Source organism: Bufo bufo, chromosome 1 (genome assembly GCF_905171765.1).
Source record: "Bufo bufo chromosome 1, aBufBuf1.1, whole genome shotgun sequence".
NCBI classification, from domain to species: Eukaryota; Metazoa; Chordata; class Amphibia; order Anura; family Bufonidae; genus Bufo; species Bufo bufo.
Genome location: NC_053389.1, coordinates 65,139,664 through 65,153,362, shown reverse-complemented (window position 1 = coordinate 65,153,362; position 13,699 = coordinate 65,139,664). Strand labels below are relative to the sequence as shown.

At 44.6% G+C, this 13,699-nt stretch overlaps 1 protein-coding gene across 4 annotated transcripts in view; it reads left to right on the top strand.

Annotated features, from left to right (window-relative positions):
- SLC37A4 (solute carrier family 37 member 4) overlaps positions 1 to 13,699 on the top strand; it is a 63,207-nt gene that overhangs the window by 31,230 nt on the left and 18,278 nt on the right. For 3 of the 4 annotated variants that reach the window (XM_040425410.1, XM_040425395.1, XM_040425402.1), the window contains 6 exons: positions 5,470 to 5,702; positions 7,335 to 7,578; positions 9,884 to 10,045; positions 10,390 to 10,475; positions 12,318 to 12,431; positions 12,574 to 12,639. In XM_040425410.1, coding sequence (XP_040281344.1) covers positions 5,470 to 5,702; positions 7,335 to 7,578; positions 9,884 to 10,045; positions 10,390 to 10,475; positions 12,318 to 12,431; positions 12,574 to 12,639 — 905 coding nt within the window. The remainder of the gene's footprint in view (positions 1 to 5,469; positions 5,703 to 7,334; positions 7,579 to 9,883; positions 10,046 to 10,389; positions 10,476 to 12,317; positions 12,432 to 12,573; positions 12,640 to 13,699) is intronic. The other variant, XM_040425420.1, reaches the window with a different exon arrangement.

The following is a 13,699-nucleotide window of genomic DNA, read 5'->3' as shown; positions in this document are numbered from 1 at the left end:
CCTTACATAGTCTGACACTGGCAGCACTGAATGGACAATGTCACAGCGTGCAGGGACAGACCCCCCCCTCAGCTATTAATTCATCCATGAATTTCTAGGAGGAATAACCAAGGAAGGGCACGGCATACTTATGAGACAAGGTGCTTCAAGGGTATATGCACATGGGACATTACATGACTAATTAAGAATTATGCAGTCGGTTCTAGCAGCGAGCAGGGGTTATTTTATGTGTATAGATTTCATTTATTGTTTGTTTTTTCAATTTTCAGAAAAGACCTTTATAAATTTTGATACTCATTGCCAAAAACATTCTGCACCCAGATAGAAATGTCAGATTGCTGCAAAACTTTGCACGCGGTTATGTCTCAGGGAGATATGTAAATGGTTACAGGTATGATCTGATAGACACTGGGTCTTGCCACAAGAGCTTCCCCCACTGCCCTTTAAAGAGGCTCACAGAGGCTACTTTTGGGTAGTGTGCATCTTGAAAATAATGCGTCCCCATTGACAGACTTTGAGAGGGGACGCATCATTGGATTGAAAGAAGCAGAGCGGATGTTTCTATGAATTGCCCACCATCTAGGCAAGGGATCAGCAACCTCCGGCACTACAATTCCCAGAATCCTCTTTTCACTTCTACGCGAGTTACAAGAGCAGCTGAGTAAGTGTGCATGCTGGGAGTTGTAGTTTCACAGCATCTGGCGTGCCGAAGGTTGCTGATCCCTGATCGAGGCCGTTGTAACTTAGCTGTTAGGAGCATCGGTTCTGTTTGGGATCCCACGATGGTTGGGTTTGAGTATGGGGCCCTGGTGGTGAGCTCTTCAATCCTGCCTATGCTGTGGAGTGACACCTTGCCCCAACTGCTGGCGGGATGATCTGGGGAGCCACCACGTACAACAGTCTGTCACCCCTAGTAGTGATACAGGGGACACTACCAGCTCAGCGATATGTGCAGGACATCCTGCCATCACATGTGTTCCTCCATCCAATTTTGCGGAACGGGTACGGACCCATTCATTTAAATGGTGCCGCAAAAGATGCGGACAGCACACCATGTGCTGTCTGCATCAGTTGTACCGTTCCGCGGCCCCGCAAAAAATATGGAGCATGTCCTATTCTTGTCCACGCTTGTGGACAAGAATGGGCATTCTCTATATAGCGCCGGCCATGTGCGGTCCGCAAAATGCGGAACGCACACGGCTGGAATCTGTGTTTTGCGGGACCGCAAAACACTTACGGTTGTGTGAATGCACACTAATGCTCAACCACACACTGCAAGGGATTCCCAGGAATGTCTCCACCAGATTACACTTCCTTGGCTGCCCGGTCACCAGATTTATCACCAGTCAAGCATTTATGGGATCAGCTGGGACGCCAGCTTCAGCAACTGTAGAGTGTACAGGATCTACAGGTCCTTCTCAAAAAATTAGCATATTGTGATTAAGTTCATTATTTTCTGTAATGTACTGATAAACATTAGACTTTCATATATTTTAGATTCATTACACACAACTGAAGTAGTTCAAGCCTTTTCTTGTTTTAATATTGATGATTTTGGCATACAGCTCATGAAAACCCCAAATTCCTATCTCAAAAAATTAGCATATTTCATCCGACCAATAAAAGAAAAGTGTTTTTAATACAAAAAAAGTCAACTTTCAAATAATTAAGTTCAGTTATGCACTCAATACTTGGTCGGGAATCCTTTTGCAGAAATGACTGCTTCAATGCGGCGTGGCATGGAGGCAATCAGCCTGTGGCACTGCTGAGGTGTTATGGAGGCCCAGGATGCTTCGATAGCGGCCTTAAGCTCATCCAGAGTGTTGGGTCTTGCGTCTCTCAACTTTCTCTTCCCAATATCCCACAGATTCTCTATGGGGTTCAGGTCAGGAGAGTTGGCAGGCCAATTGAGCACAGTAATACCATGGTCAGTAAACCATTTACCAGTGGTTTTGGCACTGTGAGCAGGTGCCAGGTCGTGCTGAAAAATGAAATGTTCATCTCCATAAAGCTTTTCAGCAGATGGAAGCATGAAGTGCTCCAAAATCTCCTGATAGCTACAGGTAGCTGCATTGTCCCTGCCCTTGATAAAACACAGTGGACCAACACCAGCAGCTGACATGGCACCCCAGACCATCATTGACTGTGGGTACTTGACACTGGACTTCAGGCATTTTGGCATTTTTCTCTCCCCAGTCTTCCTCCAGACTCAGTCCACTGCTTCCGCAGGTCCCCCAAGGTCTGGAATCGGTCCTTCTCCACAATCTTCCTCAGGGTCCGGTCACCTCTTCTCGTTGTGCAGCGTTTTCTGCCACACTTTTTCCTTCCCACACACTTCCCACTGAGGTGCCTTGATACAGCACTCTGGGAACAGCCTATTCGTTCAGAAATTTCTTTCTGTGTCATACCCTCTTGCTTGAGGGTGTCAATGATGGCCTTCTGGACAGCAGTCAAGTCGGCAGTCTTACCCATGATTGTGGTTTTGAGTAATGAACCAGGCTGGGAGTTTTTAAAAGCCTCAGGAATCTTTTGCAGGTGTTTAGAGTTAATTAGTTGATTCAGATGATTAGGTTAATAGCTCGTTTAGAGAACCTTTTCATGATATGCTAATTTTTTGAGATAGGAATTTTGGGTTTTCATGAGCTGTATGCCAAAATCATCAATATTAAAACAAGAAAAGGCTTGAACTACTTCAGTTGTGTGTAATGAATCTAAAATATATGAAAGTCTAATGTTTATCAGTACATTACAGAAAATAATGAACTTTATCACAATATGCTAATTTTTTGAGAAGGACCTGTACAGGCCCAGCTGTAACATCTGTGGGCAAATGTGCTGCAGGATACCATACAGAACCTGTATGCCTCCATGGCCAACCGTATCTCGTCTTGTATCCAGGCTAGAGGCCGTCTCTCGTCTTGTATCCAGGCTAGAGGCCGTCTCTCGTCTTGTATCCAGGCTAGAGGCCGTCTCTCGTCTTGTATCCAGGCTAGAGGCCGTCTCTCGTCTTGTATCCAGGCTAGAGGCCGTCTCTCGTCTTGTATCCAGGCTAGAGGCCGTCTCTCGTCTTGTATCCAGGCTAGAGGCCGTCTCTCGTCTTGTATCCAGGCTAGAGGCCGTCTCTCGTCTTGTATCCAGGCTAGAGGCCGTCTCTCGTCTTGTATCCAGGCTAGAGGCCGTCTCTCGTCTTGTATCCAGGCTAGAGGCCGTCTCTCGTCTTGTATCCAGGCTAGAGGCCGTCTCTCGTCTTGTATCCAGGCTAGAGGCCGTCTCTCGTCTTGTATCCAGGCTAGAGGCCGTCTCTCTTCTTGTATCCAGGCTAGAGGCCGTCTCTCTTCTTGTATCCAGGCTAGAGGCCGTCTCTCTTCTTGTATCCAGGCTAGAGGCCGTCTCTCTTCTTGTATCCAGGCTAGAGGCCGTCTCTCGTCTTGTATCCAGGCTAGAGGCCGTCTCTCGTCTTGTATCCAGGCTAGAGGCCGTCTCTCGTCTTGTATCCAGGCTAGAGGCCGTCTCTCGTCTTGTATCCAGGCTAGAGGCCGTCTCTCGTCTTGTATCCAGGCTAGAGGCCGTCTCTCGTCTTGTATCCAGGCTAGAGGCCGTCTCTCGTCTTGTATCCAGGCTAGAGGCCGTCTCTCGTCTTGTATCCAGGCTAGAGGCCGTCTCTCGTCTTGTATCCAGGCTAGAGGCCGTCTCTCGTCTTGTATCCAGGCTAGAGGCCGTCTCTCGTCTTGTATCCAGGCTAGAGCCTCCTTACAATTGTAGAGGTATTTCCTTATCATCTTCATTACATTCACACAGAGAAAGTTTCATTGTAACAACTCCTTCTTGGTGCTTTATTTTTTAAATTTATTTTTTTGGTCAATGAGTATATGTGCGTATATATAATTCTGTTTAAATAAAAATAAAACAGTGCAGAAGAAAAGAAGCAGCGTGCTCTATCTTGGAGCGGAATCTGCTTTGATTTTCCCATTTAAAAAAAATGGGAAGCTGAAAAAAAAGCGCCCAAAATGATTTTATTTTCCAGCGTGTTTTCCAAATCCGTCTTGGGAACACAGTCTTAGAGCTGTGCTGGGCCTAGTTAGACCCATCAGCAGCCTCCTGCTATAGGCATCCTGCTGATCATCATCACAAGCAATAAAGGTATTTAAAAAAAGAAGTATAAAAGCAATAAAGCTTGGTGAGCGCTGTGTATATGAGAACAGTGCAGACAGAGGCGGTGAACAACACTTCTGTCTCCTCTCCAGGGTCCACAGTCACTGCTAATAGATTAAGGACCTGGACCCAACCGATCATGAGGACAGGGGCCCTGCACCCCTTGAATGAATGGAACGGCAGGTCGAGGATGTGCCCTGCTGCTCCATTCATCACTGCCGGAGATAATCGTGCACTTTACTCACCTATCTTCGGCCTTCTCTTACAGTTTGAATAGAGCAGCATTGAACATGCTGGACCTGTCATTCCATTCATATTGGGGCTCAGGACCCCTGTTCATGTAATCGGTGGGAGTCCCAGCAGTCAGACCAAAACATGAATAAGAAATAATTTGCCACTTTTTATGCAGCGACCACGTTCCACATTTCCACATTATTTTCCTGTCACCTTGTGACATGTTTGAAGTGGCACCAAAAGACTTTGCCTGGAGGTTGCATCACACGGATCACCATGTTTACTTCTTGTAGTCCTGTTTTCATAGTAAGTTGGTTGAAAAAGACCTGTTGGTCGAGTTCTAGGGGTTGTCCAGGGTTAGAATAACATGACTGTCTTTGTTTTCCCAAAAACTGTCCACAGTGTCCTCAGCCCCATTCACATTAGTAGAACTGAATTACAGTACCAGACACAACCTCAACTGATTACAAATACCAATTCTTGAGGGGGTTATCCAGCTCTTTGTAACTGATAACTCTGGATAGATCATCAGCATCTGATCAGTGGGGACCGACACCCAGGACCCCCGCCGATCCGCCGTTTGAGAAGGCCTCGCGCTCCTTTGAGCACCGCAGCCTTCTCACTGCTTGTCCTAGGCCAGTGATGTCATGGCCATCAGTCATGAGGCCTAGGTGTGGGTCAGCTCCATTGACTTGAACGGGGCTGAGCTGTGCCTAGGTGACGTCTGCCCAAAAACAAATGCCGATCAACGATCTAGCATGACGGCAAGGCTTGTCCAGTAGGATCAAATGGAACAATCATCCTACTGTATGGGGGCCATTCATGCAGTTTGCTTATTATTGGCAGTGCATCTTTACACAAGAGGATGTCCTTAACAAAAGGTGAGTTTTCTGCCTTGATAAAAGATGCAATCAGTGACAAACAATAATTTTATTTAGATCTTCACACCCTTTGTTCATTTAGATGCTTGTGCCTATCTGTAATAAGTGAAGACGTTGATAATGAGTGGCCTATTTACCTATGGAAATTCTGTATTGAAGCAGATGTAACGGTTGAATAACTAGATCTGTATGTTGTCCACAGGTCTGATCACCAGCAGCCAGTCCGCAGCCTATGCAATCAGCAAGTTCATCAGCGGGGTCCTGTCTGACCAAATGAGTGCTCGCTGGCTCTTTTCTACCGGACTCTGCTTAGTGGGGGTGGTAAATGTGCTGTTTTCCTGGAGCTCCACTGTGTCCGTTTTTGCCATCCTCTGGTTCTTTAATGGTCTTGCACAAGGACTTGGCTGGCCGCCCTGTGGGAAGGTTCTTCGGAAGGTAAGTGTACAGCTGTTCGTTGGGTATCTGCAATTTTTGTAAAGAGATTATTCACGATTTACAGGAGTATTTACTTGCTCAGCTGCTAGTACTACAGGGAAGGAGGTACAATGGCTATGGATGCCTTTGTCAAGGAAAAAAAGATTTTTATATGTTAAGCGTGATTTGAAATCTGCATTAAAGAGGACCTGTCACCACTCCTGACATGCCTGTTTTAATAGCTACACGCATTCCCCATGTAATAACAATTCTGGAGCATCTATTCTTATGGTTATGTTGTGCCATTCCTTTATTATTCCTGCTAGAAGTTATGAATTAATTGCTAGCAGTCTGCAGTAAGGGTACAGAAGAGGGGAGGTAACAAGTTGGGGGGGTGTACCTGCACAGACTCCCTCTATCCAATCAGTGCTGCCATTTTCAGTCTGTGCAGGTACACCCCCCAACTGGTTACCTCCCCTCTATACCCTTACTGCAGACTGCTAGCAATTCATTCATAACTTCTAGTAGAAATAATACAGGAATGGCACAACATACAGACATAAGAATAGCTGCTCCAGAATTGTTATTACATGGGGAATGCATGAAGCTATTAAAACAGGCATGTCAGGAGTGGTGAAAGGTCCTCTTTAAGTGTTTCTGTTTATCTATACTATCGCAGGAGCAGAAAAACAGAATTGAATACTGTGATGGATCCATACAAGGCACTTACTAATGTATTGTGACTAATGTTGCCTCCTTTGCTGGCTGGATTTATTTTTCCATCACAGTATACACTGCTTGTATCCAGGGTTTAGGACCACCCTGCAGTCCAGCAGCGGTGGTCGTGCTTGCACACTATAGGAAAAAGTGCCAGCCTCTCCGGTGGCTGGGGTTGCGCATAGGAACGCATGCGCAGCAGTTCCATCCCGGCCACCTCATATCCGCTCTGCAGCGGTGGTCGTAACCGCTGGAAACAAGCAGTGTACAATGTGGTGGAAAAACGAATCTAGCTTACATTAGTAAGTGCCTTGTATTAACTTTGTCTACGTGATAAAAAAAATGCCATTTACTGAAGTGAGACAACCCCTTTAGGATAATTGTGTCATTCATTCATTCAGTGTGTAACCCGCTCCCAGTTTCAGACTTTTGTGGATGTGCTCCTCACTGTAATATATGCTGCTTGTGAGCTCAGGATACTGCTGCTTTCACTAGCTTTACTTCCTGCAATATACAAGGACCTCCTCTTCCCTGGTGATAGCTCTAGAGAAGGGAGGGGGAAAGCAAAGAGAAAGAGAGTAGATACTGTCCAACCCTGGACAACATCACCAGGAAATTGATTGTTAAACCAGACACAATGGGACACCATTAACTTAGCGATGTGTTGCTTCATTCTGCAAAAAAAATACTATTAATCCATATTCCTGCCAGGCCATCTCTCTCCTTGATTGACAAGGCCAGGTTCCTGCATATGTTTCCTGGCATTGTCAGTCAAGAAGGAGAGGATGGGGGCACAAGGGGGGTGCTCAGAGTGGCTCTGGCATCTGAAGTAAAAATATATCCGGTATATATTGACGCTGAATAGATGCTTGCACATATGTCTCGTTGCCTCATTTGTAAGATAATCTTTGCACCTATTTTCCTCTTGCCTTTCAGTGGTTCGAGCCTTCACAATTTGGCACATGGTGGGCAGTGCTGTCGTGCAGTATGAACCTCGCAGGAAGCCTAGGGCCTATTATTGCTACCCTAGTAGCGGCTAGTTACAGCTGGCGCAGTACCCTGTCCTTCTCTGGTCTCATCTGCATTGGAGTGTCTGTGGTTTGTCTTATACTTATCAAGAATGAGCCGTCCGACGTGGGGCTTAAGAACATTGAGCTGGGGGCCAAGAAAGGGAAGAAAGGTGAACACCTCTTATTTTGCCTTTGGTTCTTTATATCCCACAGAAAACCTACAGGTGAAACTGGAAAAATTAGAATATCGTGCAAAAGTTCATTTATTTCAGTAATGCAACTTAATAGGTGAAACTAACATATGAGAGACTCATTACATGCAAAGCGAGATATTTCAAACCTTTGTTATAATTTGGATGATTATGGCTTACAGCTTATGAAACCCCAAATTCACAATCTCAGAAAATTAGAATATTGTGAAAAGGTTCAATATTCTAGGCTCAAAGTGTCACACTCTAGTCAGCTAATGAATCCATATCCCCCTGAGCAAAGGGGACCTGAGCCTATAAATTGTCTCTGTCTGAATCACAATCATGGGAAAGACTGCTGACCGGACAGTTGTGCAGAAAACCATCATTGACCCCCTCCATAAAGGAGGGAAAGCCTCAATAGGTAATTGCAAAAGAAGAAGTTGGATGTTCCAAAAGTGCTGTATCAAAGCACATTAATAGAAAGTTATGTGGAAGGGACAAGTGTGGACTATAAAGGTGCACAAGCAGCAGGGATGACGGCAGCCTGGAGAGGATGGTCAGGAAAAGGTCATTCAAAAGTGTTGGGGACTTTCACAAGGAGTGGACTGAGGATGGAGTTAGTGCATCAAGAGCCGCCACACACAGCCGGATCCTGGACATGGGCTTCAAATGTCGTATTCCTCTTGTCAAGCCTCTCCTGAACAACAAACGTCAGAAGGGTCTTACCTGGGCTAAAGAGAAAAAGAACTGGTCTGTTGCTCAGTGGTCCGATTTTGGAGCACTTCATGCTTCCTTCCGCAGACTAGCTTTATGGAGATGTTGACTTCATTTTCCAGCAGGACTTGGCACCTGCCCACACTGCCCAAAGTACCAAAACCTGGTTCAGTGACCATGGGATTACTGTGCTTGATTGGCCAGCAAACTCGCCTGACCTGAACCCCATAGAGAATATATGGGGCATTGCCAAGAGAAAGATGAGACATGAGACCAAACGATGCAGAAGAGCTGAAGGCTGCTATTAAGGCGTCCTGGTTTTCCTTGCCATGCCACAACGCACTGAGGGGCCCAAACCAAGTACTGAGTACATATGCATGATTATACTTTTCAGAGGTCCTACATTTTTCTATGTAACATCCTTTTTTTTTTTTTTTTTATTGATTTCATGTAATAATCTAATTTTTTGAGATTGTGACTTTGGGGTTTCATAAACTGTAAGCCATAATCATCCAAATTATAACAAATAAAGTCTTGACATATCTCACTTTGCATGTAATGAGTCTCTCATATGTTAGTTTCACCTTAAGTTGCATTACTGAAATAAATGAACTTTGCACGATATTCAAATTTTTCGAGTTTCACCTGTACACGCATAACCTGTTTTTCCACTTAACCTGATGACCTTTAGCTGTACATATACGCCATGTGGGTCCTGGTCTTTAAAATCGCACTGTTGTAAATGTATAGCATGATTTTAAAGTGGTTCTCTGGGATTTACACATTGAGGACCTATCCTCAGTAGAAGGCTGCGGCGCCCCTGTGAGCACCGTGGCCTGCCCACAGCTTATGCAGCACAGCGCTGTACATTGTATAGTGGCTGTGCTTGGTATTGCAGCTCAAACCCATTCATTCAAATGGGGCTGAGTTGTGCCTAGGCCATGTGACCGATGAACGTGACATTACATGGCCTAGGAAGATGCTGGAGCGCTCAGAGGGCTGCGGCCTCTTCGTACAGCTGAGGATAGTTCATCAATATGTAAATCCTAGAGAACCCCTTTAAAGTTCCTGCTCTTGCTATCTAGCGGGAGCAGGTCCTGTGCAAATTTAGGACCAAAACACTGGTCTGACCCTGACGGCTCTGATTTGGATAATGTCAGACTGTGCAGGGCCACACCCCCAACTGGTAACACCCAGTTGGACCTTCATTGCAAACTGCTAGTAATTCATTTATGACTTGTAGCAGGTATAATAGAGGAATGGCACAACGCAGAGTCAAAAGAACAGATGCTCCAGAATTGTTATTACATGGGGGATGCAAGTAGTTACTAAACAGACATGTCAGGAGAGGGGGCAGCTCCTCTTTTATACTAACCCATGTGCCAAGACCAATTGCTGGCATGCTTGTTTAATGGTCCCTCTTGCTCATTTGTCCCCACAGAGAAATGGGAGACACAAAATATGTATTTTACAATGCTCACTACAGTTCACGTGAGGAGTCATTTGGCCCTTGTGTTATACATGATTTTTTTCTTCATTTATTATCCTGTCCCTTCGGCTGCGATTCCAGGGTCCCAGTCTGCAGATGAGACCACTCTGAAAGAGTTCCTGCTCTCGCCTTACCTGTGGTTGCTGTGCGCTGGGTATCTGGTGGTATTTGGAGCGAAAACCTGCTGTACAGATTGGGGGCAGCTCTTCTTGATTCAAGACAAAGGGCAGTCAGCATTGATAGGTAAGTGGCAGACATGGACGTCATTTTCCTTCTTCTCTGCACATATAATTGCGTATAGTTTACACAAATGATGTGTAATCCACAGCCAAATATCTATTCTCTGTCAGACATACGTCGCTGCCACATGAGGCAGACTTGAGGGTTCATCCCAGATTGTGGTGATTGTGGTGCAGCCACAGGGTTCAGGGGCATCCGGCATCATGGAGCTCCTGAAGATGTACATAAGGATAGACAATCCTATTCAGAAACCAGAACAACATGTACTGAGCGCTTCAGGCACAAATCATCTTTATATTTTCACATGAAATATTAAATTTACATTTGACATTTTTTGTCTTTTGCAGGAAGCTCGTACATGAGCGCTCTAGAGGTGGGAGGTCTCCTAGGCAGTATTGCTGCAGGATTACTGTCCGACCGTGCTGTGGCAAAAGTAAGAAACGTGAATGCAGCCATTACAAACTCATCATTTTTTATGGCCGTTTACAGCATAATGCTTTTACCTTTTAGGCTTTGTTCAGACTTCAGTTTTTCGGTCAGTGATTTCCATCAGTGATTGTGAGCCAACAAACAAGGGTGGAGCCTCCACAGAGCTAAATTAGACCTGCACCTGGTTTCGGCTCACAATAAGGGCCCATTCACACGGCCATATGAACGGGTCCCCACCCGTTCCGCAATTTTGCATAACGGGTGTGGACCTATTCATTTCAATGGGGCTGCAAAAGATGCGGACAGCACATCGTGTACTGTCCGCATCCGTAGTTCTGTTCCGCAGCCTGCAAAAAAAGATAGAACATGTCCTATTCTTGTCCGCAATTGCGGCTGATAGTGCCAGCCATGTGTGGTCTGCAAATTGCGGAACGCACATGGGCCGGCATCTGTGTTTTGCAAAACAGTACGGTCGTCTGAATGAGCCCTAACTGATGGAAATACTGACCAAATCACTAAAATGTGAACTAGGCCTTACAGAAGACAGGTATCAAAAGAAGATCTAAGTCCTTTTATCAGAAATGTTTTATGCCAGTTTGCACAACTATAAGGGGCGCTTATGAAATCTGATATCATAAGGCCTGTTTGAGATGTCTGCAACATGGCTAAAAAAAAATTTGTCTGATATGGCCTCAATATCTGAGCATTAAAGGGCTTGTGCAGGTGATATATATATATATATATCTATCTATGACCTATCCTTAATACAGGTCATCAATGGGGGTGCCAATTGTCAGACCTCCACTGTTCAGATATTGGTGACCGATCCTACATGCGGCACCCACACCGAACAACTGCTTGGAGAGGTTCAGCACTGCTTCATCTTCATTATCCTTTAGTTATTGCTCCATGCACTTGTAATGTACTGAAGAGGAATCGGCGCTCAAATGGAATGCTGCTTACTCTTCAAACAGCTGATCGGCGGCTGTGCCGGGTGTCGGACGCCCTCCGATCAGATATTGATGACCTATGCTGAGGACAGGTCATCAATATATACAGCCTGCACAACCCTTTAAGTGTACTGGACGGAACATAAAGGGTGGGCCACTTCATAAGATATATCCTGTTTATTTACTGCCAAGAACAAGATTGGGTCCCATCACATTGTAAGGGAAAGCTTAAAAGATTATGTACGACAGAATCTGAAACTATGCCTGCCACTAAATACACAGCTCCTGTATAAGGCCTTCCAATGCCATGGCTTCCGTTATAAACGTCAACCATGACCCTGCACCAGCTGCAAAGAAAAAGGGGGTCAGTCAGCACATCCCAAAGCGCAGGGGCACGTTGCTATGGCTGAGAACAAGACTGTAAAACAAAACATGCAATGCAACAGCTCTCTGCAAACCAAATAAAGTACAAAATTGAATCATAATTGCAAATGCTATACTAATAAGTTAGAGATGCTTGGCAAATCGTTTTGTACAAAATTATTTGAGCCCGTCTGCCGCACGTCAAGGCGATCTCTAGTTAGACGGGTTCCTAACACTAATTTTTACCTGTTATGTGCCATGACGGCTATCATATAATTCAGAAAGTGCAGGTTCCACATGACACTGCACCAGATCCATCATTCCTCCACGGTTTCCAGTCATGTTGACTGCATTCATTGCTAGTCTTCCCATAAAATATGATGGAAGTAGAGAAAGCGGGACCAAAGCAGATGTGAACATAACCGTAATGAGCACTGAACAGAACTAGAGGGATCTATAATATGTATTTTATGGTTTTAATTATTTCACTTGCATTAACGGTTTTTCAATGTCCTTTCTGTGGTCACCATCAGGCAGGTTTGAGGAACTATGGCAACCCTCGTCACGGCCTGCTTCTGTCTATGATGGCCGGAATGGTTGTGTCTTTGTTTCTGTTCCGTGTTACAGTCACTCCAGGGTCATCGAAGGTAAGGTAAAGCTTGGGCAGAAAGTTTTACTCTTTGTGCGTGTCATTAGACCTAGCCTGGTGCAGTGCTTGCTCGATTTCTCATCTTCTCTCTGCACTTAATATGTATACTGTTTTCTTCTTTGCTCTTCACATTCTCTTAGGTTGACGGGATCTTGTCTCTCGCCCTCCAGCCTCTCGCTGAGATGTCCAATCTGAATGAACAAGAGGTTTCTGTCTTTCTTTGAATACGTCTGTCACTCCTTTCATTTAACTAAGAGTTGTAAATGGATACTTCTCTCCTGGCTTTAAGACTTGACCTCAAAGGGAATGTGTCATCATAAACTGACCTATTGTTTAACTCCTTAACCACCTCAGCCCCCATAGCTTAAACACCCTGAAAGACCAGGCCACTTTTTACACTTCTGACCTACACTACTTTCACCGTTTATTGCTCGGTCATGCAACTTACCACCCAAATGAATTTTACCTCCTTTTCTTCTCACTAATAGAGCTTTCATTTGGTGGTATTTCATTGCTGCTGACATTTTTACTTTTTTTGTTATTAATCGAAATTTAACGATTTTTTTGCAAAAAAATGACATTTTTCACTTTCAGTTGTAAAATTTTGCAAAAAAAACGAGATCCATATATACATTTTGCTCTAAATTTATTGTTCTACATGTCTTTGATAAAAAAGAAAATGTTTGGGTAAAAAAAAAAATGGTTTGGGTAAAAGTTATAGCGTTTACAAACTATGGTACAAAAATGTGAATTTCCGCTTTTTGAAGCAGCTCTGACTTTCTGAGCACCTGTCATGTTTCCTGAGGTTCTACAATGGCCAGACAGTACAAACACCCCACAAATGACCCCATTTCGGAAAGTAGACACCCTAAGGTATTCGCTGATGGGCATAGTGAGTTCATAGAACTTTTTATTTTTTGTCACAAGTTAGCGGAAAATGAGTTTTTTTTTGTTTTTGTTTTTTTTTTCTTACAAAGTCTCATATTCCACTAACTTGTGACAAAAAATAAAAACTTCCATGAACTCACTATGCCCATCAGCGAATACCTTGGGGTGTCTTCTTTGCAAAATGGGGTCACTTGTGGGGTAGTTATACTGCCCTGGCATTCTAGGGGCCCAAATGTGTGGTAAGGAGTTTGAAATCAAATTCTGTAAAAAATGGCCGGTGAAATCCGAAAGGTGCTCTTTGGAATGTGGGCCCCTTTGCCCACCTAGGCTGCAAAAAAGTGCCACACATGTGGTATCTCCGTATTCAGGAGAAGTTGG